This window comes from Pleurodeles waltl, chromosome 12 (assembly GCF_031143425.1).
Source record: "Pleurodeles waltl isolate 20211129_DDA chromosome 12, aPleWal1.hap1.20221129, whole genome shotgun sequence".
In the NCBI taxonomy this organism is placed as follows: Eukaryota; Metazoa; Chordata; class Amphibia; order Caudata; family Salamandridae; genus Pleurodeles; species Pleurodeles waltl.
The window spans coordinates 632,842,443-632,868,955 of record NC_090451.1 but is presented as its reverse complement, the minus strand read 5'-3'; the positions used below and the strand labels follow the sequence as shown (position 1 = coordinate 632,868,955).

The 26,513-nt window shown below is 45.6% G+C and overlaps 1 protein-coding gene across 1 annotated transcript; it reads left to right on the top strand.

Annotated features, from left to right (window-relative positions):
• Positions 1 to 26,513, top strand: S100A11 (S100 calcium binding protein A11). The gene is made up of 3 exons (XM_069218054.1): positions 1 to 131; positions 24,979 to 25,137; positions 26,195 to 26,513. The coding sequence occupies exons 1-3, from the start codon at positions 129 to 131 to the stop codon at positions 26,354 to 26,356; spliced, it is 324 nt and encodes a 107-aa protein (XP_069074155.1). The 5' UTR covers positions 1 to 128; the 3' UTR covers positions 26,357 to 26,513.

Genomic DNA, 26,513 nt, shown 5'->3' with positions numbered 1-26,513 from the left:
CGTTGGCTGTGTGGCTGAACAAAGCTAGGCAGCTCTATATAATCTGCTGTCTGCAGCTCCCCGCTTGTTGCTCGTTGCTTCAGAGACGGTTCAGACGCACACGGCCAGCCCTTCCCAGAACTTTCACAATGGTAAGTCTGACTCGCATTTTCCACAGCGACGCGCCGCCCAGCTAAAAAAAAAACTGCCTCGTCTTTCAGCACCTGAGAGCCGAACTAAAAAGTTCTGGTGCCATATATCCTGTGGTCCATTCTCTCAAAGAAAAGGGGACGTGAAGGCTTTTGCCTGTTACGTTTGAATTATATGTTTAAAGAACAGTCCAACAGGCTTTATAATATGAGATGGATTCAACTATATATTGCGCTTTCTTTAAAACCATAAAAGAGAAGTTCGGTACTGCTCGCTTTTCTCTCCTGGGTAGATATACTGGGTTTGTCCCGCCGGTTATTTATTTGCAGGGGTCTGCTGCGGGCGCGTTAACCACAGGTAAGAAACCGAAGAACGATCAAGATATTCTGTTGTGCATCTTGGCTCTATCAACACTCCAGAGGGCCCCCGACACTTCAGGGGGCCCCATTCAGTTAAAGGTCAGAGAATATCTTATATGGGAGACTCGGGCCTCTCATGACATTCTGCAGTGGGCGCCGTTCGACGCCTCTGGCGCAGGCTGTTACAAGGGTGGCACCGTGAAGAAGTGGGAGTCTCGAGGAGGAGAGCAGGGAGGCGGCCAAGGTACCGCTTCAGACGGTCCTGGCAACGCCTCTCGCAGCACAGTCTGCGTTTTTTTTTTTAACACCTACCCACGGGTTGGCGGAGGGGAGGCGTCTGAATCCTTGGTCTACATTGTATTCAGGTTGTTGTCGTAGTACCGACCCTTTGGCCTCTTCAGAGCCCCTGAGGTTTGTGAGCATGGATACCGCTCTGGGCGGCAAAGCTGCGGAGGACTGAACATTGAGACATGGCGGATTGATTGAAATTAAGACGGGGTGGATTTAAAAAAAATAAACACATTTCTTATAAAACTAGTTGTTATTGTTCCTAGCACCTGAAAGTTTGCTTCGCCTTTATAATCAGGAAAGCTTCATATTTCTTTTAAGCAGTTAAATGGAGGTGATTCGTGGCGCACCAAATTACAACTGAAGTGTCGCTGCAGTTAAAGAAGACGAACCGAGGAAGGATATTACAACATTCCAGTACATGAACTGAGGAAGGATATTACAAAAATAAGTTCTTAGTCACGTTGTCGGTTAAGCGTTCGCTTACAGTTGGAGCCAGGGGTGTTGCAATTTCTTGGCAGCAGTGCTGTCACAGGGGAGAACGCTCAGCGCCATCTTCCGGTTGTCATTCTGAAGCCTTTTCACCGTCCAGCCGTTGTCCCATTTTAGAGGGTGAGCTTTGGGGCGTGTTCGGTTTTCTGCTGCAGGGACACAAAGTAATACAGACTTGCTGAAATTGGTGTACACACCAGTGTTGTACACTATTTCAGCAAAGCTAGTACTGTGTGTCACCGAAGGAGTTAACAGACTTCGTGGGTCATAAAACTAGTTGTAGCTATGGTGTAGCGTCGGAGTTGCAATTCAAGAGCATGACACAGATCTGCGTCTTTTATCCCAAACTACACAAAAGTTTGGTGGGTCAAAGCACCTGCTACATAATCTCCACGAGCAGTTTTGTAGTTTCCACATTTCATTCACAACCTAGCATGGCTAGGTGGCCATTTCATTGTTCCAGTGTCAATGAAAAGCCATACATTCGAGACGGATAGTAGAAACCTCCCGAGAACGAGGTCGTGTGAAATAGCTATTTTTCTCCTAAAGTGAAGAAACTACGACAATTTTGAGACAAGAACGCCGTGGTTTGAGAAGAAGGGGTACTTTGCGTAGTAGACTGGAGAACATTGACAAAGTGTGACGAACGTGGAGGATCAAATGCCCGATGAGTTTGAGGCCGCACGGGCACTTGTGCAGACAGCGCGAGGAGCCCAGTGTATATAGAGAGCCCAGTGTATATAGAGAGCCTAAATGACTCTCTATATAGAAGTGGTGGCTCGGGGTCTGTGTGTATATAGAGACCCAGACTTTAAAACAGCTGAGACGGTGAGAGGATCTTTGGGTAGATGCCGATGGTCGGACGACGTGAACTCTGACAAATGGACACAGCATTAGAACGTTGGGCCCTAAAAGAGTTTAGAGGCAGGGCAAGACTGCGAGAGTCTAGACACAGGAATGATGGGCAGGGGTCCATGGACAGAATAGGAGGAACTTGGGTCACCAGAAAAGACAGGAAGGATTTTGGTCCACAAAGGGAGTGGATGAGGGAGTATGATTGATCAGTCATGGACAACTTATTCTCGGACATTTTTTTGGCATTCGTTGTTATGAATGATGGTCAATACGCCTAGAAGGAGTTAAGTGAACTGCGTTTGTAAACTGATGCCTGTGTCTTAGTGTGATTTGAAAAGCAATGTACATCAGTTTGTAAAAGCGTCAAATAAGACACAATATAAATCGTACTTTATTGCAGCAGACGGTTGTGTGGCCAAGATCATTACACTGCTGCTTTACATAGGCCAAGGGACCTTCACAGGCGCTGCAGCTGTGCGGTGTTAGGCAAGTGGGCTAACTAAGCCAACAGCGACAAATAACCCATTACTTGCCCTTCCCCAAACTTCTCGGCATAAAAAGGAGTTTGTTGAGGAATTTGGGCTGGGTCAAGGAGTCAACCCTGCCACTACCTGTCAAAGGGGATATGATGCAATTTCTGCTAAGCTTGTTAACTTAGTGATGTGCCATTTATGGGGGGGAAAGAGGAAAAAGGTATTAGATTCAGAAAAAAATCATGGTAATTGATTTCCCTTGTTGACTTGCATTGACGCAGAGGCAATTTCATTTTACCTGGGGACAACTAAAGTAACAGCATTTTTGGATTAAACAAGGGACTCCACTGTCTGAATCGGGTGTGTTTGTATGTGAATATATTAGAGGAAGTTTGTAAATGAAATACATTTTCAGAAGTCTCTCTAGGTGTGCGTAGTTGGAACTGGGGATACATTTTGATTACAAATTAGTTAAGCTGATACAAATAGCACATAAAGGACATCAGAAGTCCCTCTGTCCTTGCTGCCTGTGCCGAATCTGCAAAGTCTATCCAATTCCCAACAGGCACATGTAAGTAGGATATTTAAGCCGTTTCTAAGTTATTATCGGAACGTTCAAGAATACCAATTCCATGCTTGAGTATCTCAACAAATCAGATTTTTGGTATTCATGTACAGTTTTTGTGGTTCCGAGGTTCACATGCTGGCCATATACTTTCCACTAGTGGTTACTGATGCCCACAGCAGATGGAATGGTATGATTCTGAGCAACAGTCTTGAGGAAATTTGAAAGCTTTTGGGTTTGGGAAGGGAGTTGCTTTGCTTAGTGCTGAGCTGTACAAGGTGGTGATCATGCTGTCGCATGCAGCCTTCAAGGGTGTGGCGGGCGATGCTGACAAAGGCAAGTTCAGGCAGAGGAAGGTGGATCTCTGGCCTGGTTAAACTCCCACCACATCTAGGCTAGGCCCAAAGCAGGACACTTCATGTCAGGTGATGAGATAATTTTCTCAAAGTCTTTACCCTGGAGTAGGTCAGTTGGGTCAAACTTGAGTTAGTAACTTGTCCTACTTTAGATACTGCTGAACTTTCTGAGCTGCTGGTGATCAGTATTTTAACAAAGATTAATCTGCGGTGCAGATTTCATCACTTAACATCTCTTGAAGGGTAATTAGGCTGGCCTGTCGTGTAATCAACTTTTTAGGCCTTGAACCTTTATTAGGGATTATGGGCTTTTTCTTTACTACAGTCTGTGGTAACCCAGTGAACCCTAGAGAACTAACTTCATGCATACCGAAAACCAATAGCAGGTTTCCCCAGGTCATTTGTGACAAGTTCATGAGTTTGGGTTTGGTCTTCTCTTTTAAATAGTTACTTACAAAACTTTTTTTAAGCAAGTTTGATTTTCAGGGTGGAGATACTGTACCATAAGGCAACAGGGACATGCTAGGTGAGTTTTATTGTAGTCACCCTAGATGGGGACACTCGAGATCTGAGATCATGATTTAAGTAGCTGCTTAATTGTTTCTTCATGTATTTTAAATGTGATCAGAAACATAGGGGGTCACTCCGACCCTGGCGGTCATAGACCGCCAGGGCCGGGGACCGCGGATGCACCGCCAACAGGCTGGCGGTGCATCCAGGCCAATTCTCACCGCGGCGGTAAAGCCGCGGTCAGAAAAGGGAAACCAGCGGTTTCCCGCCGGTTTTCCCCTGGCCTGAAGAATCCACCATGGTGGCGCTGCAGGCAGCGCCGCCATGGGGATTCCGACCCCCTTCCCGCCAGCCTGGTTCTGGCGGGAACGGGTGTCGTGGGGCCCCTGGGGGCCCCTGCAGTGCCCATGCCAATGGCATGGGCACTTCAGGGGCCCCCTAACAGGGCCCCACAAAGATTTTCAGTGTCTGCATAGCAGACACTGAAAATCGCGACGGGTGCACCTGCACCCGTCGCACCCTTTCCACCCCGCCGGCTCAATTCGGAGCCGGCATCCCCGTGGAAGGGGGTTTCCCGCTGGGCGGGCGGGCGGCCTTCTGGCGGTCGCCCGCCAGCCCAGCGGGAAACTGAGAATGACCGCCGCGGTCTTTTGACCGCGGTACGGTCTTCTGGCGGTTCCCGCTTGGCGGGTGGCAGAATGACCCCCATAGTCTCTTAAATCTGTGGTCTGAGTATGCCAGTAGTATTGTAGGGACTGCTTTCAGAGATTTGCCTGAGCGGTGCTGGCACTTCAATGTGGTTAAAAGCGTGTTAGAGCGCTTAGATCTGTACGGTACAATTTTATTTATCAAAATACTTCTGGCAACAAGGCATTTTGAATTGTATGGTGCAAACATCAAAACCAGCAGCATTTAATGCTGTCAAATTCAAATGCCACACTTAGACCGCTTTTAGAGGAGGCGCATTCACAACGTGCTCAAGTCTTTCACACTTATCATTTACGAATAATTTTTAGAGGGGGGTGAATAGTATTTCAAATACATCAAGGATGCGTTTTAAACTGCTTGCAGTTCTAAGGTGCATAGCAGACACACCCAAGAGTGGAATGCAAGTTCTTTCGGGCCAGTTCACGCTTATGAAAAGACTGAAAACCAACAGAATTCTACCTTCCTCTTGAATTACTATCTTCTCTCCCACTAAAATGTAACATGGTTCCCCAGGAAATGGACTAATGGTAATTAATATGTAGCACTACATGCATTGAACACCCTTATTACAAGCCTGATCATCTACCATCTTTAACTTAATTGAAGTTACTTTTAAACCTTTACCGATTATATCGAAGCGTTCAAGTTGTGTTCCTTCATGGGTTGAACTGGTAAACAACTGCTGGCGTTTAGTCTCGCAGCATTCAGTGTATTTATCTGTAGTGCAGCAGCCATAATTTATTCTGCAAAACTATTTTTATTATTTTCAAACAACCAAGAAATAGACAAAACAAGCTTCATTTAGTTATTTGCTTGTGGTTGACTAGCAGTAATTAATATGATATAAAGACATGGCGATACAAGAAAGCTTGCCGTGGAGATTATTTAAAGTTATGGAGAACGATATATTGTCTCCCATATAAACGTTCCTTCTCTTTTCATTCGTATTTCCTGCTGGCCCCTTCTTTTATCGGAAAATATGTTTTGCCCACCATTTCTTTAGGCAGTCTGTCTGCCCACATTTGTTTCCTGTTTTCACACAGCTGTTTAGGCTTGGCCTTGTACCAGTGTTTTATTGTATAAGCATTTATTTATCGCTTCATACTCTGACAGGCTATGAAAGCTCTCTCGTGGATGAGTTGCAGGTAGGCTCAGTCGAAATTTGTTATTTCAGAAATTCCGAGTTGTACTTGTTACGTGCGATTAATAAGAAATTATCACGACCCTCACGCATAAATATATTGCATTTGCAACACGAGTGCACTGCGGGAGCATGGGAACACCTTGAGCGCGCACGTCTATTTCTGTTATGTTTACGCTATTTTTATAGCACGAAATGCGCCCATGCATTTTGGCTTAAATATAGCACGACATGCCAGGTTTGCTTTCTATGTCTTTTTTTTGGAAATTTCCAGTAACTACTTCTAAGCAAAGTTCTTACACTTCTAGTTCCATGCAACGTCGCAGGTGTGCTTTGTTGGAAAGTGTGGTGGCATGGGTGGGGAACGTTTTAATGTCAGATATGATGGCTAGAGGGTTCTCTTTCTGTGTTTGCGTTGTTACACTTATGAGATGGAGTGAGGCAAAAGGAGTGAGGACTCACCTAAGTTTATAAGGAACCAGTGCAAGGACTGAGGTGTGTGAATCTAGTATGACTTATGTGGGAAGTGTGTTAGTGTTCTGCATATGTGGGAGTCTGCTCTTAGCTTGTTTCAAACATTTAGCAGTGATTAGGCGTGGAGTGAAGCGAAGTGAAGGAGTAGGTGATACCTCTTACATGGTTGTGCGTACTACCCTTTGGGGAACATGGGGGTGGGAGATTTATGGAGGATCTCACCAAGGCCCAAATAGCCACAGCAGCTAAGCAGACCTGAGGGAGGAACTCCTAAATCCATGTAAACTTGTCCACAGCCAGTTTAAATGTTCTAATTTTAGGCAAAGTTGCCCGTAAAGAAGGAATCGGATATCCCAAAGGGTTAAAGTAACTCTGGAAGCCGGGCCTGAAAAAAAGCCCTTTAAAAATGCCTAACACAGTCCACTCATACTAAAATTAATCAATATCTCCAGGGGCTGTGTATTCAAGGGAGGTGGTTCCCACAAAGGCCGGTCAGAGCAATATCTTCAGTATGCCACTGTTTGTGCAACAATTGTTTCTGGTTTAATATGCCCTAAGCATTCACAATAATAGGACGCCATGACCCGTGATACATGCAAGAATAAGCACTGGCAAAGCCAAAAGTTCTTAGTTTAATTTACTAACTTGTAAGTCTGTGGCAGGAAGAGGCATGTCGCATCAAGCCAATAGTTGAAAGGGGTGGACCAAAAACCTCTTACATATTTATGAACAATAGTTGATTGTTGCATATGCACTATAAAAACTAGACCCTGCCCTCCGGTTCGAGTAAAGAGGCTAACACAAATGGAGGGTCTGCAAAACCTTTTGCCACGGTGAAGACTCCACGTGCTTCCCTGATAAGTTACACCATGTCCTTTGGCCACCAGCAAGGCTGTAGGATATGCCTTGCTGATCTTTACTTACAAGATGTGCTCAGTAACGACCCTGCAAGTGGCCCTCCTGTCCAATGCGAATAAGTGATGTTCTTGAGTAGGAATAAAATAATCAATCTGTCATTTCTTCAGGGCAACTTCGTTTAGATGGGTTTTGTTTTAGTTTCGCTCACCCAGTCTTAGTACTCTAGGTCGGTTGTGTAATTAAGTTGTTTACTTATCCCAAGCTGGTGTTAATTATTTAGATGTTTCAGAAGTCATTCTAAACCTGGTTTGTTGAATGAGGCATTTCGGCTGAAATTTTCATAATTATGTTTTTTACAAGCCTGACCAAGAGGACATTATAATAGAAAGTTTTGAACAGGCTCCTCATGGATGCCCTTGGGTAAATACATGACAAAAGAAATAAAAAGCTATTCCCCCCCCTCGGTTCTCTCTCGCTTATTTTTCTTAAATACTTGAGGCCTCCGTGCCTCTCTCGACACCCTTTTCAAGCGTAAAAGTCCCTCCTGCCCCTCACTTACCTCTTTTTCTCTGTCATCCCCAATCATGGGCGGGTGAGATGCACTTGTTCCAAGAGACTGTATTGACACCCACCAGGGAGAGACTGCTGTGAAGGGGCCTGTTGCAATCTGTCTGGCGGTATGGTGAGCAGCACGTGCAAATTTGGGAACTGTATGCCACAGGGCCGCAAAAGACTCTTGGAGGTGGCTAAGTCGGCACCTGCGTGTTGTTAGTTCCTAGATAAAAACAGTTAACGGTTTGTTTTAATTAAGCATTACGGCCGGGAGGGCAGTCACAGCACCGGAATACTGTCTCACAGAACCTCAAAATGTCCCATGTTTTATACATCCCTCTGAGGGCGATAAACATTATTTTCTTGGTGAAATATGCAAACTATTGACAAGAACTTGTTCCAGATAGAAAACGCAGGTGTGGACACGGGGGGCCAGCCAGGCTGTGTACAGAATTCCGGCCTGAGGGGTGCATATGGCAGCTAACTTTATGGTGTTTTGGGAATGCATGGTCCCACTGGCCATTTGTGCTTTATTGGGGCCAGTCTCCAGGGACCATTGTAGTGTTGCTGCTTTATATGTGCGATCTGATCTAAGCTTGTGTGTTTGGCTGCTGGCTAAGTGTTACCCCACCTGTGACCTGTCAGTCATTAACCTTCTGGCCTGGGCCACAGAGCCTGTCTGGCCATGTACATACGTGCTGAGGTTGACAGAGTTCATGACGGGGGAATCCAACAGGGGTGTTGTGACTTTGTGTGTATAATTGGTGTCATTGATTGGTCTAATAACACTGACTGAGGCAGTGGCAAGATCCTTAGCTGCTAAGCCTCATTAGGCACAGAAAGCAGGAAAATCTAAACATAAAGATGGGGACATAGATTCTGGCAGTGATTCGCTATAGGACAAGCCTAGTACCTCTGGGGCAAATATATTTCCAGAGAAGAAATGGCAGCCATTTTACTCCATATTAGAATTAATTTGGGCTTCGAGCCTCCTCTGATGGAAGAGGATGCTTATTGTCTATTTCAAAGATTTGCTGAGCTTGCAATACTGGCTCTTCTGCTTCACCCCAAGATCAAAGAGGCTATTAGAGGTTGGAAGAAGCACGATCAATATCAGGTTCCAAGATCTCTTCCTTTAGAAGTCCTTTACTCCAGCAGAAGCAGAGTCTATAGTTCCTCAGTCCATAGAGCTGGATTCTGTTTTGGTGCCACTCTGATCATTGAACTCTGATAGTGCTTCATTGGACTTGGTTGACAAAGGTGACCGATGGTCTAAAAAAAAAATGTTTGGCTCTGCAAATCAGATGTTGAGGGGAGCTTCTTATGTTTTGACATCAGTGGTGGTTAAGGTTTCAAGTATCTTGCCGTGGCAATGAAGAAGAGTGAGATGTTTCTGACATCATAGTTCAGATGGAGCAATCATCAACATTTTAGACAGCTATATCTGCTGACATGATCAAAGCAGCGTTAGTGGTGTCTAGCTCCGTGATTATGGCCAGAAGGAATCTTTGGTTCAGAGACTGGAAGGCTGAATTCTCTGAGAAGGCCTCATTCATGAAGATTCCGTTGGATGGCAAGAAGCTCTTTGGAGACCAGCTGGATGAGATCCGAAAATCCTTTAAGAATAAGACAAATTCCTGGGCTTAGCAGTTTTCTGTGCAGAACTTCAAGCCTTGGAGCAGAGATGCTAGGGAGTATTCCAAGAAGGAGTTCAAGTGTTAGGGCCTGATTTAGAGTTTGGTGGAGGAGGTTACTACATCACAAGTGCAACTAATATCCCATCCCACATATTATGATTCCATTATAGCCTATAGAAATCATAATACGGCAGATGGGATAACCATCATGTTTGTGACGAAGTAAGCCCCCGCCAAACTCTAAATCAGGCCCTCAGTCTGCAAAACATCGCAAGTACCAACTAAGAAAGTCGGAGATAAGCAGGATCATCTCATCAGTGCTCCCAACTATTCCATCCTTCAACCATGGAAGCAATAGAAGGATCAAGGAATTTTTGTACACCTAGAGAATTTCTGTTACAGATCAACAGGTACTGAGCATCATTCACAATGGCTACTTCATCAAGTTGGACTTGCAGCCTCGAACCCAGGATGCCATTACAAAAAAGGGCATTGTGGGCAGGTATTCTGGCCTCCTTGCTCAAGAAGGAAAACCTTGCTGTACCTCTAAAGAAAGGGGTCATGGGTGTATTCATCCTCGATCTGGTTGAAGTAAGCACTGACCATCTATCACTGTTGTACTTAAAGGGGCTCAATCACTGGGTAAAGACCATTTATTTCATATGGTAACTCTGCAAGGTGTCTTTCCTTCAGTCTATGACAAACACTTGATTGGCAACAGCAGATTTGCAGGACACATAATTGCACATGCCTAGTCACCAAGAACATCAAAGGTTACTGCTCTTTGCTCGAGGAGGCTTACACTTCCAGGTTGTTCTGGGTTGAAATCAGCCCGCTGGTATTTACAAAAGTACCAGCTCCTTTAACTAGTGTTACATCAACAGGGAATCTGTGTTCAGTCCTATCTGACAACTGCCTTGTATTGTCCAATTCCATTCACCAAACGATGTAGCATGAATTTTCATGAATGCTAATAAGTGTCAGCTGCACCTTTACAGGTTTCGTAAAAAGAGTACTTTAGATTCGGTCTCGTATTAACCCCAATGATGACTCATCCTAAGGTGCCGGTTTGGATAAGGGTTCATGGAAACTTTGCTGCAACAGTATTTATAGTTCCCTGGGATTGGTTCCATTTGAACATGCAGCTATGTTTCATACTGGAGCACTGGGCTCAAGCCTCTTGGGACATGTCTGTTCTACCAATGACCAAGAAGATGAAATTGGAGCTGGATTGGTGAAGGGTCTGCTGAACATCCTCAAAGGCATTATCTGGCATCCTCCAGACTTGCTAGACATAGCGACCGATGCACGCATCTAGGGTTGAGGGGCTTGAACGGGTACACAACAGGTCCCGAGTCTTTGACGAGACCTCAATGTGTCAGGTCAGTCAACTGGAGGGAGCTTGAGGTGATTTGTGGCTCTCCAGGCCTTTTCACATTTGATTCAGGACCATTCAGTCATAATCCGAACAGGCAAAACAATGGTAAAGGCATATGTAAATTGCCAAGAAGGGACAAGAGCTCTCTACATCAGTCATTTCTGCCCAGATCTTTTCTTTGAGTCACGTCCATCTTATTTCTGACAACGATTTCTGAATATCAGCAAAGACCTGTTGAGCAGTGATTACCACCCCCCGTTCAATCAGATGTGTCAGAGACTGGCATGTCTGATCTGTTTGCATCCCCTTAACGCTCTGCTTCTCAGAGTTTGCTCAAAGATGAGGGAAGCCTCATCTTGGGGAATAGATGCTATGTCCTGTCCATGACTGTTTGGTCTGCTGTATGCGTTCCCTGATTTCCCTTTGCCCAGCTAATCTTGGTTTCATCTTATCATCTTCTAGTAGCTATGACGACCGGACCATGAATGGCTACTATCAACAGTCCCATCCCCTCTAGCCTTACACATTCTTCAGGAGGAGCCCTTCTACAACTCATTCTGACAGTCAGGAGGCTCAGAGGGCATCAATGAGGCCTTGGGGGGGGGGGGGGGGGGAGGAGGGGGGGGTTGCCTGGACTGGACGTCTTTTCAGAAGTGTTGTGTGGAAAGGCAGTTATTGTCTTTCTGCCCCTCTTCCTCAAATTCTGCAATTTCTTTGGGATGGGTTTTTATTAGGAATTTTCCTTTCTACCCTGAAGATTCAGTGGGTGGTGATTATGGCCTTTAGAACTCGCTGGGGAAATCTGGTGGATGCTCAGGGAATGGTGTAGATGTTGTTTAAGGGTTTTTCTAATATCTGCCCTTCCTTACCATTGATCTCTTTTCTGGGATCTGCCATTGGTCTTGCAGGCATTGAAGTATCTGCCTTTGAGCCTATCCAATTGATTGATAAAACCATGACATTGAAAGTGTTTTTTTATCCTAGTGGCCATTACTCCGGTCAGAGTGTGGGGAAAACTAGGCGCACTGTAATGGAAGGGCCCATTCCTTAGGGTCTTTCGTGACAATTGTGTTTGAGACCCAGCCCAGGCATTATTCCCAAGATGAACCCTTTTTTTCCATTCCCAACAAGAGGTTATTTTGCCAGTGTTCCGTCCAGATCATCAGTTTCTAGATGCGGTTAGACTTTGGACGTCCTAAGGGCAGTTCTGGTATATCTAGAGAGAAAGGAAGAATTCTTCTCTATTAGTGTACTTTGGACCTGCCAGAAAATATCTGAAACCAGAGTTTAAGCAGGTGGATTTGGTCTTTGATTTCTTTGGACTTCCTTGCCCCCTAGGGGTACAGGGCAGGTCGACTAGAGGTATGTGTGCTTATCTTGCTGAGTTGTCATGAAGGTACTTTGTCTGAAATCTGTAGGGAAGCCATATATGGGATCCTGTCTACCTTTGTCAAACCGTACTGGAGTATAAAGGGTCCTGCAGTGCAGGATCTTTTTGGATCTAAGGTTCTGTCTTCTGTGACAACAGTGGTATGAAGTGTGTCAATAAATGAAATTTGGTTCTATCGACCTACAGTGTCATGGCATTCTTTTAGCTTGGTTACATCTTAACTATGTGAGGAAGCTAAGCAAGGGGGTAATGCTTCAATTACCTACAGAGAATTGATTGACTCAGTCAACCTCTCACTTAGATACCTTACACCCTCCTTCCCTCTGTCCAGGCCAAATCTGTTAAAGGCTTGGTGAATAAACAGGAAGTGAAGAGGTGGGGGGAATTATAGGCTTGGAAAGGGTGTCTGGGAAGGCACAGAGCAGCAGTGGCTGCCATGAATCTCAAATGGACGGGTGTGGGGTAGGGGACTGAGACGGATGGGGGGGGCTAAAATAAATAAACTTAACTTACCGCCATCTCTGTCTCCTACCGCCGCACGCTCCTCTTCCCTCCATGTGGTATCCCAGCATTCACTGGGACTTCAGCACAGGCTCTCCAGCAATCCTGGTGCTGCTTTCACGTCAAACTTAGCATGAAATCAGTGTCTGGATTGGTCTGAGTGGCAGTCACTGTCGCTCATGCAGTGCCTTGGCTCTGTGAAATTTCTCCAGCTCGGCTGTTAAACACAGCCGGGCTGGAAAAACCTAAGTGTGCATGTGTGTTTGGCTGACCTCAGATGGCCAGCCAAATACACATGTGTACTTGGGTGCACCCGCCCCCACACACACTTCCTTCCACGGCCTAGCAGTGCCAGAAGCAGATAAATAAAACAATAACAAACTATAGTTTTATTTTTCTGCTTCTAGCTCAGCCAGTGGTGCAACACTCCTTCGCCATAGTGAAGGAGCGGCCCCTGGCACAGAAGGCTCAACTATGTAAAGAATCTAAGCAGGAGAAGGACTCTTACATACTGGTAAGTAAGCTGAACAGTTTGTCGTACAAAAGTCTATTCAATGAAATGGAAAACATATCAACTTTACCACACTGCTAATCCCAGAGTCCTTTTTTCTCCTAGGACTCCTGTAAACGTTCACCCTCCAGCAAAGACTCGTTTATCACTTTATTTAGTTGGCACTTAATTTCTGGTATTGGGTTGTCTTCCTTCATAGCTCTGTATACAGTCCTGAGTGGCTCCCTACCAGAAGGCACACCCGACCTTTGTTTCAGTGGACATCATTTCAGTATTCAGCTGCTTCAAATGTTGTCAGAATTCGTGCACTGTTAGCCCAAATATTTTGTCTCCATAAATATCACCCATTTATTAAAGCACTGGACTCGCCTATTGTGGTGTCGCCCGTTTTGCATTGAGCAATGTCTTCTCAAATTTGAGTTGCTGCCACAGTGGGTCGTGCAACTGGTATTCCTCTTATCAGAAATATTTTTTTTGCCAATCTTTCCTAGTTACTTTCATTGTATGTTAGATTGCTCCATGGGACAACATTCCACAGAGGAATTCTTCTATTTTCCAGAACCAAATTTGGCCAATCACTAATATTTTTCAGATATAACCACCCAAAATCTCAAGTGATCAAACTGTGTTTCTATGTAACACATTTAAAAGCATGGCACGCCTACGTTTTCTTTCTTGTGTAAAACTTTTAGTATTTAAATCACTGTATTCAGTATGTTCACCGAGAGCCAGTGTACACTTTATCAAAGTCACAAAGAAATCCTCCTTTAAATTGTAGGAAACTAATTGATTATAGTAATCTAGGTAGGATGATGTTTTTCTCCAGTGCCATCATTCATTACTTCGTCAGTTTTTGTTTGTCACGTAATGCAGCTTCTGCTCTGAGACAGGATGTTCCAACATGGAAATGAGTACCATAGTGTTTTTTCACATTGCGAATGGCTCCACCTTCTTGCACCCATGAAGGGTGTTTGAACCATCAAAACATCTTAAGACCTACTAAACCACTTCTGTGTTTTGGACCCACGTGGGATCTGGAGGGAAGAAACTAGGACAACTGCTAAGAAAAATGATATTGAATCTTGACAAGCGTTCATCCAACCATTTCCATTTTTAGGTCCCACCTACAGACAGCTATCTGTATGCAGGCCTATTGTTGTATCTCCTCTTGAATCAATAGCTTTTCTGCCTGTAGTTGTGTTTGTCCCACTCAAGAGCATTTGAGTCTAAGGGCAGTGTTCTGGAATGCATTTGTATGTTTCGGTTGCATATTTTGGTTTGCGGTGTCTGTGTTTTTTTTACTCCATTAGAACGAACCATTTTATAGGCTTCCTTGCAGTTTACTTGGTCCCCTGTGCACTCCGAGTCATCCACCCATGCTTTGTCATTACCCCCACTCCCCCTAGCTTCCCAGTAAAAAAAAAAAAAAAATGTTCTCTAACGAGTGCCCAGCAGCCTCAAAATAGTAGCAGGCCACCTTATTCTTTTCTGTGTTCATTTCCTTTTTTGTCTGTTCTAACCTGGCCAAGCCTTGTGATTGTGAGAATAGGTACCAGCGCTTTGGATTGGGAAAGCAAAGAGTTCGACCTCTTTGAGCAGAGCTGTTGGCTTTGGCAATGCTTGTTGTACATTCCCAACTGACATTTAGTTTTCCAGACATCCACTGCCTAAAGTAAACCATTCTCATTAGGCAAAGACTGCACCACAGCCCATTATTTCTGATGCCTGCACAAAAGACAACCATATCTAGGTGCAGCAGGGATCACGAGGAGGACAAAAGGGGAGGGGGTCAGACAGGCAGTAGAGAATGGTTTTCTGCAAAACTGAAGGCTATTAAAAAGTCTGATTACCAGAGTTGAAACCGTCACAGAAAGCTCTCTAAAGCGAAGCAGTGGACTATGCTCAGGTAGGTATTTACCTTGTGCCATAGGTTAGTATCTCTGGATAGTGTGGAATTCAGTAAAATATCTACTTATCCATAGGAGACATGTTCCCTCCTAAATCTACTTGCCCCTTTGGTGCCATGTAAAATGGTGACACATTATGGCATCAGTCTCATTATATAAGAGTTCTGGTAATGGCCTCTCTGATTGTGCTAGGGCAAGTACTATAGTAGGGTGTGAATATTAGCAATTATCTTGTTTTGCCAACTTTCTGCAGATCTACATACTTGGACTGGAGGCATCCCCCTTTGAGTCCGTGCAAGCCTACTAACTTGCATGTTTTATGGGTATTCACTTGCACTTGTTTAATCTTTTTCCATACTGGGAAAGGTTAGAAATTTACTCCTGACCAGGGTGGAAGTAAAAGGTCTTCCAGGGTTGGGGGAAAATGTGGTTGGAGGGAAAGTCAACTTGTAAACACAACATATTTTCGCGTGAGCATATCTAAACATGCATATTTGCTTGTGCTAAAATAAAGTTCACAAACATTTTCTAGGTTAACATACCCTTCTCTACTTCTGTAAATTCATGAAATATATAAACCTGCAATAAAGAAAAAGCATTTATCATGGGTGCATTTTTGTAAACTTATTTGACAACTGGGCCACCAATCAGGTCCTACTAACCAAGACCATCAGTTTTTATTACAATTCTCAGCTGGCTTCACTGTGAATGATGGCAATATGCTCTTTCACAGGGAACACAGTGGCACACAAAGTAGTTTTGTTCAGTGCCATAAACTTCTGAGGCAATCTGTGTTTTATGAAACCAAACATATTTTTGCTTTTTGCCAGTGTTTTTGTTACAATGGTGAGGGCCTGGCAGGTCTCACAACAACGTTTTACAAAAGCCATGTCAAAATAAGACACATTGACAAAACCAAAAGAATGACCACCAATGTCTGACCTCTTGGCTTTCCCAATGTTTATTTTCATGTTTCCCAGAATTTTGTTGAAACTGGTTTCACTGATTTATTATTATTTTTTTTCTCCATTAGAAATTATTTTTTGGGATCACTAGCATGCATCAAAACATCATACTGAATGATGCTTCCAAGAAATGGTACCTAAAATGTCACAGTAATTTAGCAATTTTTTTTTTATATTTGCATTTTTATGTGAACATTTTATTTTGAAAGCAAAGTGTAGGAAGTTGGCTCTGTATGTGCTATTTCAAAGTAAGGAATAGCATGCACAGAGTCCAAGGGTTCCCCTTAGAGGTAAAATAGTGGTAAAAATAGATAATACTAATGCTCTATTTTGTGGTAGTGTGGTCGAGCAGTAGGCTTATCCAAGGAGTAGTGTTAAGCATTTGTTGTACATACACATAGACAATAAATGAGGTACACACACTCAGAGACAAATCCAGCCAATAGGTTTTTGTATAGAAAAATATATTTTCTTAGTTTATTTTAAGAACCACAGGTTCAAATTCTACATGTAATATCTCATTCGAAAGGTATTGCAGGTAAGTACTTTAGGAACTTCAAATCATCAAAATTGCATGTATACTTTTCAAGTTGTTGACAAATAGCTGTTTTAAAAGTGGACACTTAGTGCAATTTTCACAGTTCCTAGGGGAGGTAAGTTTTGGTTAGTTTTACCAGGTAAGTAGGACACTTACAGGGTTCAGTTCTTGGTCCAAGGTAGCCCACCGTTGGGGGTTCAGAGCAACCCCAAAGTCACCACACCAGCAGCTCAGGGCCGGTCAGGTGCAGAGTTCAAAGTGGTGCCCAAAACACATAGGCTAGAATGGAGAGAAGGGGGTGCCCCGGTTCCGGTCTGCTTGCAGGTAAGTACCCGCGTCTTCGGAGGGCAGACCAGGGGGGTTTTGTAGGGCACCGGGGGGGACACCAGTCCACACAGAAATTTCACCCTCAGCGGCGCGGGGGCGGCCGGGTGCAGTGTAGAAACAAGCGTCGGGTTCGCAATGTTAGTCTATGAGAGATCTCGGGATCTCTTCAGCGCTGCAGGCAGGCAAGGGGGGGATTCCTCGGGGAAACCTCCACTTGGGCAAGGGAGAGGGACTCCTGGGGGTCACTTCTCCAGTGAAAGTCCGGTCCTTCAGGTCCTGGGGGCTGCGGGTGCAGGGTCTCTCCCAGGCGTCGGGACTTTAGGTTCAAAGAGTCGCGGTCAGGGGAAGCCTCGGGATTCCCTCTGCAGGCGGCGCTGTGGGGGTTCAGGGGGGACAGGTTTTGGTACTCACAGTATCAGAGTAGTCCTGGGGTCCCTCCTGAGGTGTCGGTTCTCCACCAGCCGAGTCGGGGTCGCCGGGTGCAGTGTTGCAAGTCTCACGCTTCTTGCGGGGAGCTTGCAGGGTTCTTTAAAGTTGCTGGAAACAAAGTTGCAGCTTTTCTTGGAGCAGGTCCGCTGTCCTCGGGAGTTTCTTGTCTTTTCGAAGCAGGGGCAGTCCTCAGAGGATGTCGAGGTCGCTGGTCCCTTTGGAAGGCGTCGCTGGAGCAGGATCTTTGGAAGGCAGGAGACAGGCCGGTGAGTTTCTGGAGCCAAGGCAGTTGTCGTCTTCTGGTCTTCCGCTGCAGGGGTTTTCAGCTAGGCAGTCCTTCTTCTTGTTGTTGCAGGAATCTAATTTTCTAGGGTTCAGGGTAGCCCTTAAATACTAAATTTAAGGGCGTGTTTAGGTCTGGGGGGTTAGTAGCCAATGGCTACTAGCCCTGAGGGTGGGTACACCCTCTTTGTGCCTCCTCCCAAGGGGAGGGGGTCACAATCCTAACCCTATTGGGGGAATCCTCCATCTGCAAGATGGAGGATTTCTAAAAGTCAGAGTCACCTCAGCTCAGGACACCTTAGGGGCTGTCCTGACTGGCCAGTGACTCCTCCTTGTTTTTCTCATTATTTTCTCCGGCCTTGCCGCCAAAAGTGGGGCCTGGCCGGAGGGGGCGGGCAACTCCACTAGCTGGAGTGTCCTGCTGGGTTGGCACAAAGGAGGTGAGCCTTTGAGGCTCACCGCCAGGTGTGACAATTCCTGCCTGGGGGAGGTGTTAGCATCTCCACCCAGTGCAGGCTTTGTTACTGGCCTCAGAGTGACAAAGGCACTCTCCCCATGGGGCCAGCAACATGTCTCGGTTTGTGGCAGGCTGCTAAAACTAGTCAGCCTACACAGATAGTCGGTTAAGTTTCAGGGGGCACCTCTAAGGTGCCCTCTGGGGTGTATTTTACAATAAAATGTACACTGGCATCAGTGTGCATTTATTGTGCTGAGAAGTTTGATACCAAACTTCCCAGTTTTCAGTGTAGCCATTATGGTGCTGTGGAGTTCGTGTTTGACAAACTCCCAGACCATATACTCTTATGGCTACCCTGCACTTACAATGTCTAAGGTTTTGTTTAGACACTGTAGGGGTACCATGCTCATGCACTGGTACCCTCACCTATGGTATAGTGCACCCTGCCTTAGGGCTGTAAGGCCTGCTAGAGGGGTGTCTTACCTATACTGCATAGGCAGTGAGAGGCTGGCATGGCACCCTGAGGGGAGTGCCATGTCGACTTACTCATTTTGTTCTCACTAGCACACACAGGCTTGTAAGCAGTGTGTCTGTGCTGAGTGAGGGGTCTCTAGGGTGGCATAAGACATGCTGCAGCCCTTAGAGACCTTCCTTGGCATCAGGGCCCTTGGTACTAGAAGTACCAGTTACAAGGGACTTATCTGAATGCCAGGGTGTGCCAATTGTGGATACAATGGTACATTTTAGGTGAAGGAACACTGGTGCTGGGGCCTGGTTAGCAGGGTCCCAGCACTCTTCTCAGTCAAGTCAGCATCAGTATCAGGCAAAAAGTGGGGGGTAACTGCAACAGGGAGCCATTTCTTTACACAAGCCCCCCCCAGCCCACAGGCCAGGAGACTCAGCCCAAGCTGGGAGAGTCTTCCTAGTCTGTCAGGCGAGGAAGAGTAGGAGAAATAGGCTGGTTAGTTGCAGGGCCTACTCTGCCTTACATCCTTCTGTTCAGGTCATTCCCTTTGGGGAACTGACCTACTTCCACAGTGATAGGACCTAGTCTGAATTGCCTCTTGTCTGCCTCTTCAATGTCTCCACCCATTCTTTCTATTTTGGTCTTAGAGGTATCCACCTCTGCTAACCTTATCTTGGCCAGGGTTACCCCTAGCTTACCCAGAGAGGTTACCCAGAGCTGGAGTAACCCCACCATGACCAATAGGGTCAGGGGGCCTAACTTGCTATTTGGCATGGGGTCAGACCACCATGCTAAGGATAGTGCAGCCATAAAGGCTAACACCCAGCAGAGGCCACTGACAGCTGTCAGTGCCCAGAACCACACCTTTAGCTCTTCACCTAAAAGGGAAGGGGCTAAGTTACAGGCCTCTTTGGGTTCAGGTTGCCTGTCTGCTGTATTAGAGTGGGGGGTTACCACATCTTGTGGTAAACACCCTTCTTCCACTCTTTCTTCTGTTAGCTGAGGAGCCACCCACTCAGGTTTAACAGTTGCCTGACTAGCCAGGACTTCTTGTGGGTCAGGTTGGACTTTATCAGGGCCATTTTTGGAGTTCTCCCCTACTGGAGCAGAATCTCCTTGGCTTGCTGTAACCTTGGCTAAAGGTTGTCCACCCTTCCTACTCTGTTTTCTTTTCTTCTTCTTCTGGGGCCTGCTTGCATTTACTGCAGAGGCAGGACTTCCAGAATCCTTGGGAGAGGACTGGCACTGGACCAGTTCCTCTCTTGAGCTCTGACTAACCTCTGGGTAGTCATTTCCAAGGAGACAATCAAGGGGGAGGTCTGTACTGACTACTACCCTTCTCCAGCTAAGAGTGCCACCCACTTCTATGGGCACTAAAGCCACAGGCCTCTTAGTGACCCTGTCTAGGCTAACTCTTACCCTGGCAGTCTCACCTGGGATGTACTGGTTTGAGAGCACCAGCCTGTCATGCACAATAGTGTGACTGGCACAAGTGTCTCTCAGGGCAGTGGTTGGGATTCCATTCACCAGTAGGTGGTGGAAGTGTCTACTTCCCTCTGGAATCTCCAACTCACCTGTTGGGCCCTGTTTCCAGTTGAAGGCTAGGAAGACCTCCTCATCTGAGGAGTCATCTCCCATGGCTACACTGGTTACCCCAGGAATTTTGTTCTGGGGTTTGTTTTTGGGACAAGAAGTGTCCTTGGTGTGGTGCCCAGACTGTTTACAGTTGTGGCACCAGGCCTTAGTGGCATCCCAGTTCTTACCCTGGTACCCACCTTTGTTTTGGGTTGTGTCTTGGGGCCCACCCACCTGTTCTGGTTTTTGGGGGCCTACAGAGGACTCTTTTTCTTTGTTTCTAGTGTCACCCACTTTCTCCTGGGGAGTTTGTGTAACCCCTTTCTTTTGGTCACCCCCAGTGGAAGTTTTGGTTACCCTAGTCTTGACCCAGTGGTCTGCCTTCTTTCCCAATTCTTGGGGAGAAATTGGACCTAGGTCTACCAGATACTGATGCAACTTTTCATTGAAGCAGTTACTTAAAATGTGTTCTTTCATAAACAAATTATAAAGCCCAACATAGTCACACACTTCATTTCCAGTTAACCAACCATCTAGTGTTTTTACTGAGTAGTCTACAAAATCAACCCAGGTCTGGCTCGAGGATTTTTGAGCCCCCCTGAATCTAATTCTATACTCCTCAGTGGAGAATCCAAAGCCCTCAATCAGGGTACCCTTCATGAGGTCATAAGATTCTGCATCTTTTCCAGAGAGTGTGAGGAGTCTATCCCTACACTTTCCAGTGAACATTTCCCAAAGGAGAGCACCCCAGTGAGATCTGTTTACTTTTCTGGTTACACAAGCCCTCTCAAAAGCTGTGAACCATTTGGTGATGTCATCACCATCTTCATATTTTGTTACAATCCCTTTGGGGATTTTTAGGATGTCAGGAGAATCTCTGACCCTATTTAAGTTGCTGCCACCATCGATGGGACCTAGGCCCATCTCTTTTCTTTCCCTTTCTATGGCTAGGAGCTGCTTTTCCAAAGCCAATCTTTTGACCATCCTGGCTAACAGGGGGTCATCTTCACTGGAGTTATCCTCAGTGATTTCAGAGGTGTTGGTCTCTCCTGTGAGGGAACCAGCATCTCTGACTATTATTTTTGGAGTCAGGGTTTGAGGGACCCTGTTCTCCCTAGATAGGACTGGTAGGGGGGAATTTTCCTCCAAGTCACTATCCTCTTCCTCTGAGTTGCCACCCTCAGAGGGGTTGGCCTTTTCAAACTCTGCCAAAAGCTCCTGGAGCTGTATTTTGGTAGGTTTGGGGCCCATTGTTATTTTCTTTATTTTACAGAGTGACCTTAGCTCCCTCATCTTAAGATGGAGGTAAGGTGTGGTGTCGAGTTCCACCACAGTCACATCTGTGCTAGACATTTTGCTTCTAAAAGTTGGAATACTTTTTAAGAATCTACAACTGGTTCTAGAATCTAATTCAAACTTTTACAAACTTTTAAACTCTAAAAGAAATGCTAAACAGGATCTAACACAAGGCCCTAGCAGGTCTTTTAAGAATTTAGAAAACTTTTCAAATTGCAAAAATCAATTTCTAATGACAATTTTGGAATTTGTCGTGTGATCAGGTATTGGCTGAGTAGTCCAGCAAATGCAAAGTCTTGTACCCCACCGCTGATCCACCAATGTAGGAAGTTGGCTCTGTATGTGCTATTTCAAAGTAAGGAATAGCATGCACAGAGTCCAAGGGTTCCCCTTAGAGGTAAAATAGTGGTAAAAATAGATAATACTAATGCTCTATTTTGTGGTAGTGTGGTCGAGCAGTAGGCTTATCCAAGGAGTAGTGTTAAGCATTTGTTGTACATACACATAGACAATAAATGAGGTACACACACTCAGAGACAAATCCAGCCAATAGGTTTTTGTATAGAAAAATATCTTTTCTTAGTTTATTTTAAGAACCACAGGTTCAAATTCTACATGTAATATCTCATTCGAAAGGTATTGCAGGTAAGTACTTTAGGAACTTCAAATCATCAAAATTGCATGTATACTTTTCAAGTTGTTGACAAATAGCTGTTTTAAAAGTGGACACTTAGTGCAATTTTCACAGTTCCTAGGGGAGGTAAGTTTTGGTTAGTTTTACCAGGTAAGTAGGACACTTACAGGGTTCAGTTCTTGGTCCAAGGTAGCCCACCGTTGGGGGTTCAGAGCAACCCCAAAGTCACCACACCAGCAGCTCAGGGCCGGTCAGGTGCAGAGTTCAAAGTGGTGCCCAAAACACATAGGCTAGAATGGAGAGAAGGGGGTGCCCCGGTTCCGGTCTGCTTGCAGGTAAGTACCCGCGTCTTCGGAGGGCAGACCAGGGGGGTTTTGTAGGGCACCGGGGGGGACACCAGTCCACACAGAAATTTCACCCTCAGCGGCGCGGGGGCGGCCGGGTGCAGTGTAGAAACAAGCGTCGGGTTCGCAATGTTAGTCTATGAGAGATCTCGGGATCTCTTCAGCGCTGCAGGCAGGCAAGGGGGGGATTCCTCGGGGAAACCTCCACTTGGGCAAGGGAGAGGGACTCCTGGGGGTCACTTCTCCAGTGAAAGTCCGGTCCTTCAGGTCCTGGGGGCTGCGGGTGCAGGGTCTCTCCCAGGCGTCGGGACTTTAGGTTCAAAGAGTCGCGGTCAGGGGAAGCCTCGGGATTCCCTCTGCAGGCGGCGCTGTGGGGGTTCAGGGGGGACAGGTTTTGGTACTCACAGTATCAGAGTAGTCCTGGGGTCCCTCCTGAGGTGTCGGTTCTCCACCAGCCGAGTCGGGGTCGCCGGGTGCAGTGTTGCAAGTCTCACGCTTCTTGCGGGGAGCTTGCAGGGTTCTTTAAAGTTGCTGGAAACAAAGTTGCAGCTTTTCTTGGAGCAGGTCCGCTGTCCTCGGGAGTTTCTTGTCTTTTCGAAGCAGGGGCAGTCCTCAGAGGATGTCGAGGTCGCTGGTCCCTTTGGAAGGCGTCGCTGGAGCAGGATCTTTGGAAGGCAGGAGACAGGCCGGTGAGTTTCTGGAGCCAAGGCAGTTGTCGTCTTCTGGTCTTCCGCTGCAGGGGTTTTCAGCTAGGCAGTCCTTCTTCTTGTTGTTGCAGGAATCTAATTTTCTAGGGTTCAGGGTAGCCCTTAAATACTAAATTTAAGGGCGTGTTTAGGTCTGGGGGGTTAGTAGCCAATGGCTACTAGCCCTGAGGGTGGGTACACCCTCTTTGTGCCTCCTCCCAAGGGGAGGGGGTCACAATCCTAACCCTATTGGGGGAATCCTCCATCTGCAAGATGGAGGATTTCTAAAAGTCAGAGTCACCTCAGCTCAGGACACCTTAGGGGCTGTCCTGACTGGCCAGTGACTCCTCCTTGTTTTTCTCATTATTTTCTCCGGCCTTGCCGCCAAAAGTGGGGCCTGGCCGGAGGGGGCGGGCAACTCCACTAGCTGGAGTGTCCTGCTGGGTTGGCACAAAGGAGGTGAGCCTTTGAGGCTCACCGCCAGGTGTGACAATTCCTGCCTGGGGGAGGTGTTAGCATCTCCACCCAGTGCAGGCTTTGTTACTGGCCTCAGAGTGACAAAGGCACTCTCCCCATGGGGCCAGCAACATGTCTCGGTTTGTGGCAGGCTGCTAAAACTAGTCAGCCTACACAGATAGTCGGTTAAGTTTCAGGGGGCACCTCTAAGGTGCCCTCTGGGGTGTATTTTACAATAAAATGTACACTGGCATCAGTGTGCATTTATTGTGCTGAGAAGTTTGATACCAAACTTCCCAGTTTTCAGTGTAGCCATTATGGTGCTGTGGAGTTCGTGTTTGACAAACTCCCAGACCATATACTCTTATGGCTACCCTGCACTTACAATGTCTAAGGTTTTGTTTAGACACTGTAGGGGTACCATGCTCATGCACTGGTACCCTCACCTATGGTATAGTGCACCCTGCCTTAGGGCTGTAAGGCCTGCTAGAGGGGTGTCTTACCTATACTGCATAGGCAGTGAGAGGCTGGCATGGCACCCTGAGGGGAGTGCCATGTCGACTTACTCATTTTGTTCTCACTAGCACACACAGGCTTGTAAGCAGTGTGTCTGTGCTGAGTGAGGGGTCTCTAGGGTGGCATAAGACATGCTGCAGCCCTTAGAGACCTTCCTTGGCATCAGGGCCCTTGGTACTAGAAGTACCAGTTACAAGGGACTTATCTGAATGCCAGGGTGTGCCAATTGTGGATACAATGGTACATTTTAGGTGAAGGAACACTGGTGCTGGGGCCTGGTTAGCAGGGTCCCAGCACTCTTCTCAGTCAAGTCAGCATCAGTATCAGGCAAAAAGTGGGGGGTAACTGCAACAGGGAGCCATTTCTTTACACAAAGCATCGTTATTCTTGCTTTCAAGCTTCTGCAAATATTTGCATCTAATCAAATAGCATTACACATAGCTTCCTATTGTTAAAACTTTGCAAATGTGTGTACACATTTGTTTACTGGAACCACTGTCAGTACTGCAGTCACCCTAATAATAAAGGCTTTGCATTAATGAACCATGAATGCACGCTCAGCATTAGCATATGGACACAGATATTACCTCAACCACAAACAATTCCCTTCCCATTTCCATAATGTGGTACTGTGAACTGACAGCCAAATGGTTTTTGCTATAGGGGGTTGGGCCTACTTGTCCTAAGGACAAAATAAACATAACTTGTCCTTGACCCCAAACAATATGCCCTGGGCTTTGGGCTATAGGAATTCCATTCCCCTGTCTGGGGATGCAGAGACTCCTACACCTCCATGCCCTTATGGCATTACCAAAGTTCTGCTTGATTGACACAGTCTGGTTTCTAAATCTCACTTGAGTTTGTAAGGGAATGCTGTTTTCTCGAATCAAATGTTCACTATTTATTTTCTTGTTCCTTCGCAGGCACAGATGTGTATAGATCCACCTACAGAAATGGAGCGCTGCATGGAATCCCTGATCACCACTTTTCAGCGCTACGCAGGAAAGGAAGGGGACCGCAGCAAAATGTCATTCGACGAGTTTGAACGTTTCATGAATACGGAGCTCAAGAGCTTCACAAAGGTAAAGTGTGTGTTTCTATCCTGCTATCTCGCAGCCAGGTTTAAATTTTCAGATTCCTTCATCTACTGCTGGTCTGAACTTCAAAAAGCCCTCTGCAGTAGTACAAGTTACATTCAACTCAAAAGTATTTAGCACCACAGGTGAACAGCTGAGACCGTGAAAAAGATGGTACCACCTTTTGGAGGCATCCGCTTCCCACAGTCTCGGGACGATAATCATCAACACTTATAACCGAATAACTCAAGGTAATATTGGAAACCTTCTATACCTCTTGTGACCCTTTGCAAAATACTTAGCTGAAAAAAAACTGCAAACCGCTGCAGCATAATGATGGGATCTTTTGAAAATCTGTGTGCAGCTTACTTATCCATTCCACGGGCAATTAAATTGATCCCATAACTACTGAAGCCAAGTTCACAATTAACCCAAACAAAACAAACTGTATTGGTTAATTTAAGCATTGTGGCAGACATATAGTGTGATATTCAAGCCCGTTGTAAAAAACACAGAACGACCAAAAACAGCCTTCTTAGTCATGTCAATTAAGTGCCAATCGTTTTGGTAATGGCTGCACTAGTACAGTGTGTGGAATTTGCAGAAGTGCTTTATCAAACTGTGTAAAGCATGTTTTAATATCCATTCAGGTTGTTTTCCCAAACACAGACACCTGTTTATTTACCTATTGCTAATGGTCTTACTTAGGTTCCAGATTTCAAGGTATTGTAGCCAAACAAACTTTTAGCGACTGGTAAGTAGACTAACAAGAGTAGTGATTAAGGGCCTTATTTGTAGTTCAGCGGATTGGGGATTTAGTGAATTAGTGAATTAGGTTATTTTAATTTAATATAGTGCACAAATAGCCCCCGGAGGGGTACCTCGGCCCTGTAGACAGGACACATTTTATTTTTAATATTCTGTCCCATTGATATTGTTGGTGCGCACCCTGCCAGCCATCAAATTAAAAATGATTAATCGCTTATCTTGTAAAAGCTACTACTATCCTAAGTTTAACAAACTTGAGGTAATAATTTTATATTTTGTAACTTTTTATTTACAGAGTCAGAAAAACCCAAGAGAGACACTGAAGAAAATGATGGCATCTTTGGACGGTGGTGTTGATGGGAAGAAAGATAATCAGATTGACTTCCAGGAGTTTTTGAGCTTGATTGGTGGCATGATGATTGCCTGCCACGAGGCTATAATGAAAGCAAAGCCGTGAACTCCCACACCCAAGCCACATTACATGTGTGCACAGACATACCACATCACACTTTGCTTAAACATGTATACATTCCACAACACAACCAGGATGCTATGAATTGCCTTATTTGTAAAAAATAAAAAAACAGAAAAATAAAGTTTATATACAAATTTCA

What these genes read in the sequence shown, in the direction of transcription:
- S100A11 (XM_069218054.1), top strand. An exon ending in AGCTCAAGAGCTTCACAAAG is followed by an intron (nt 25,138 to 26,194) that starts GTAAAGTGTGTG and finishes TTTTATTTACAG; the next exon opens with AGTCAGAAAAACCCAAGAGA.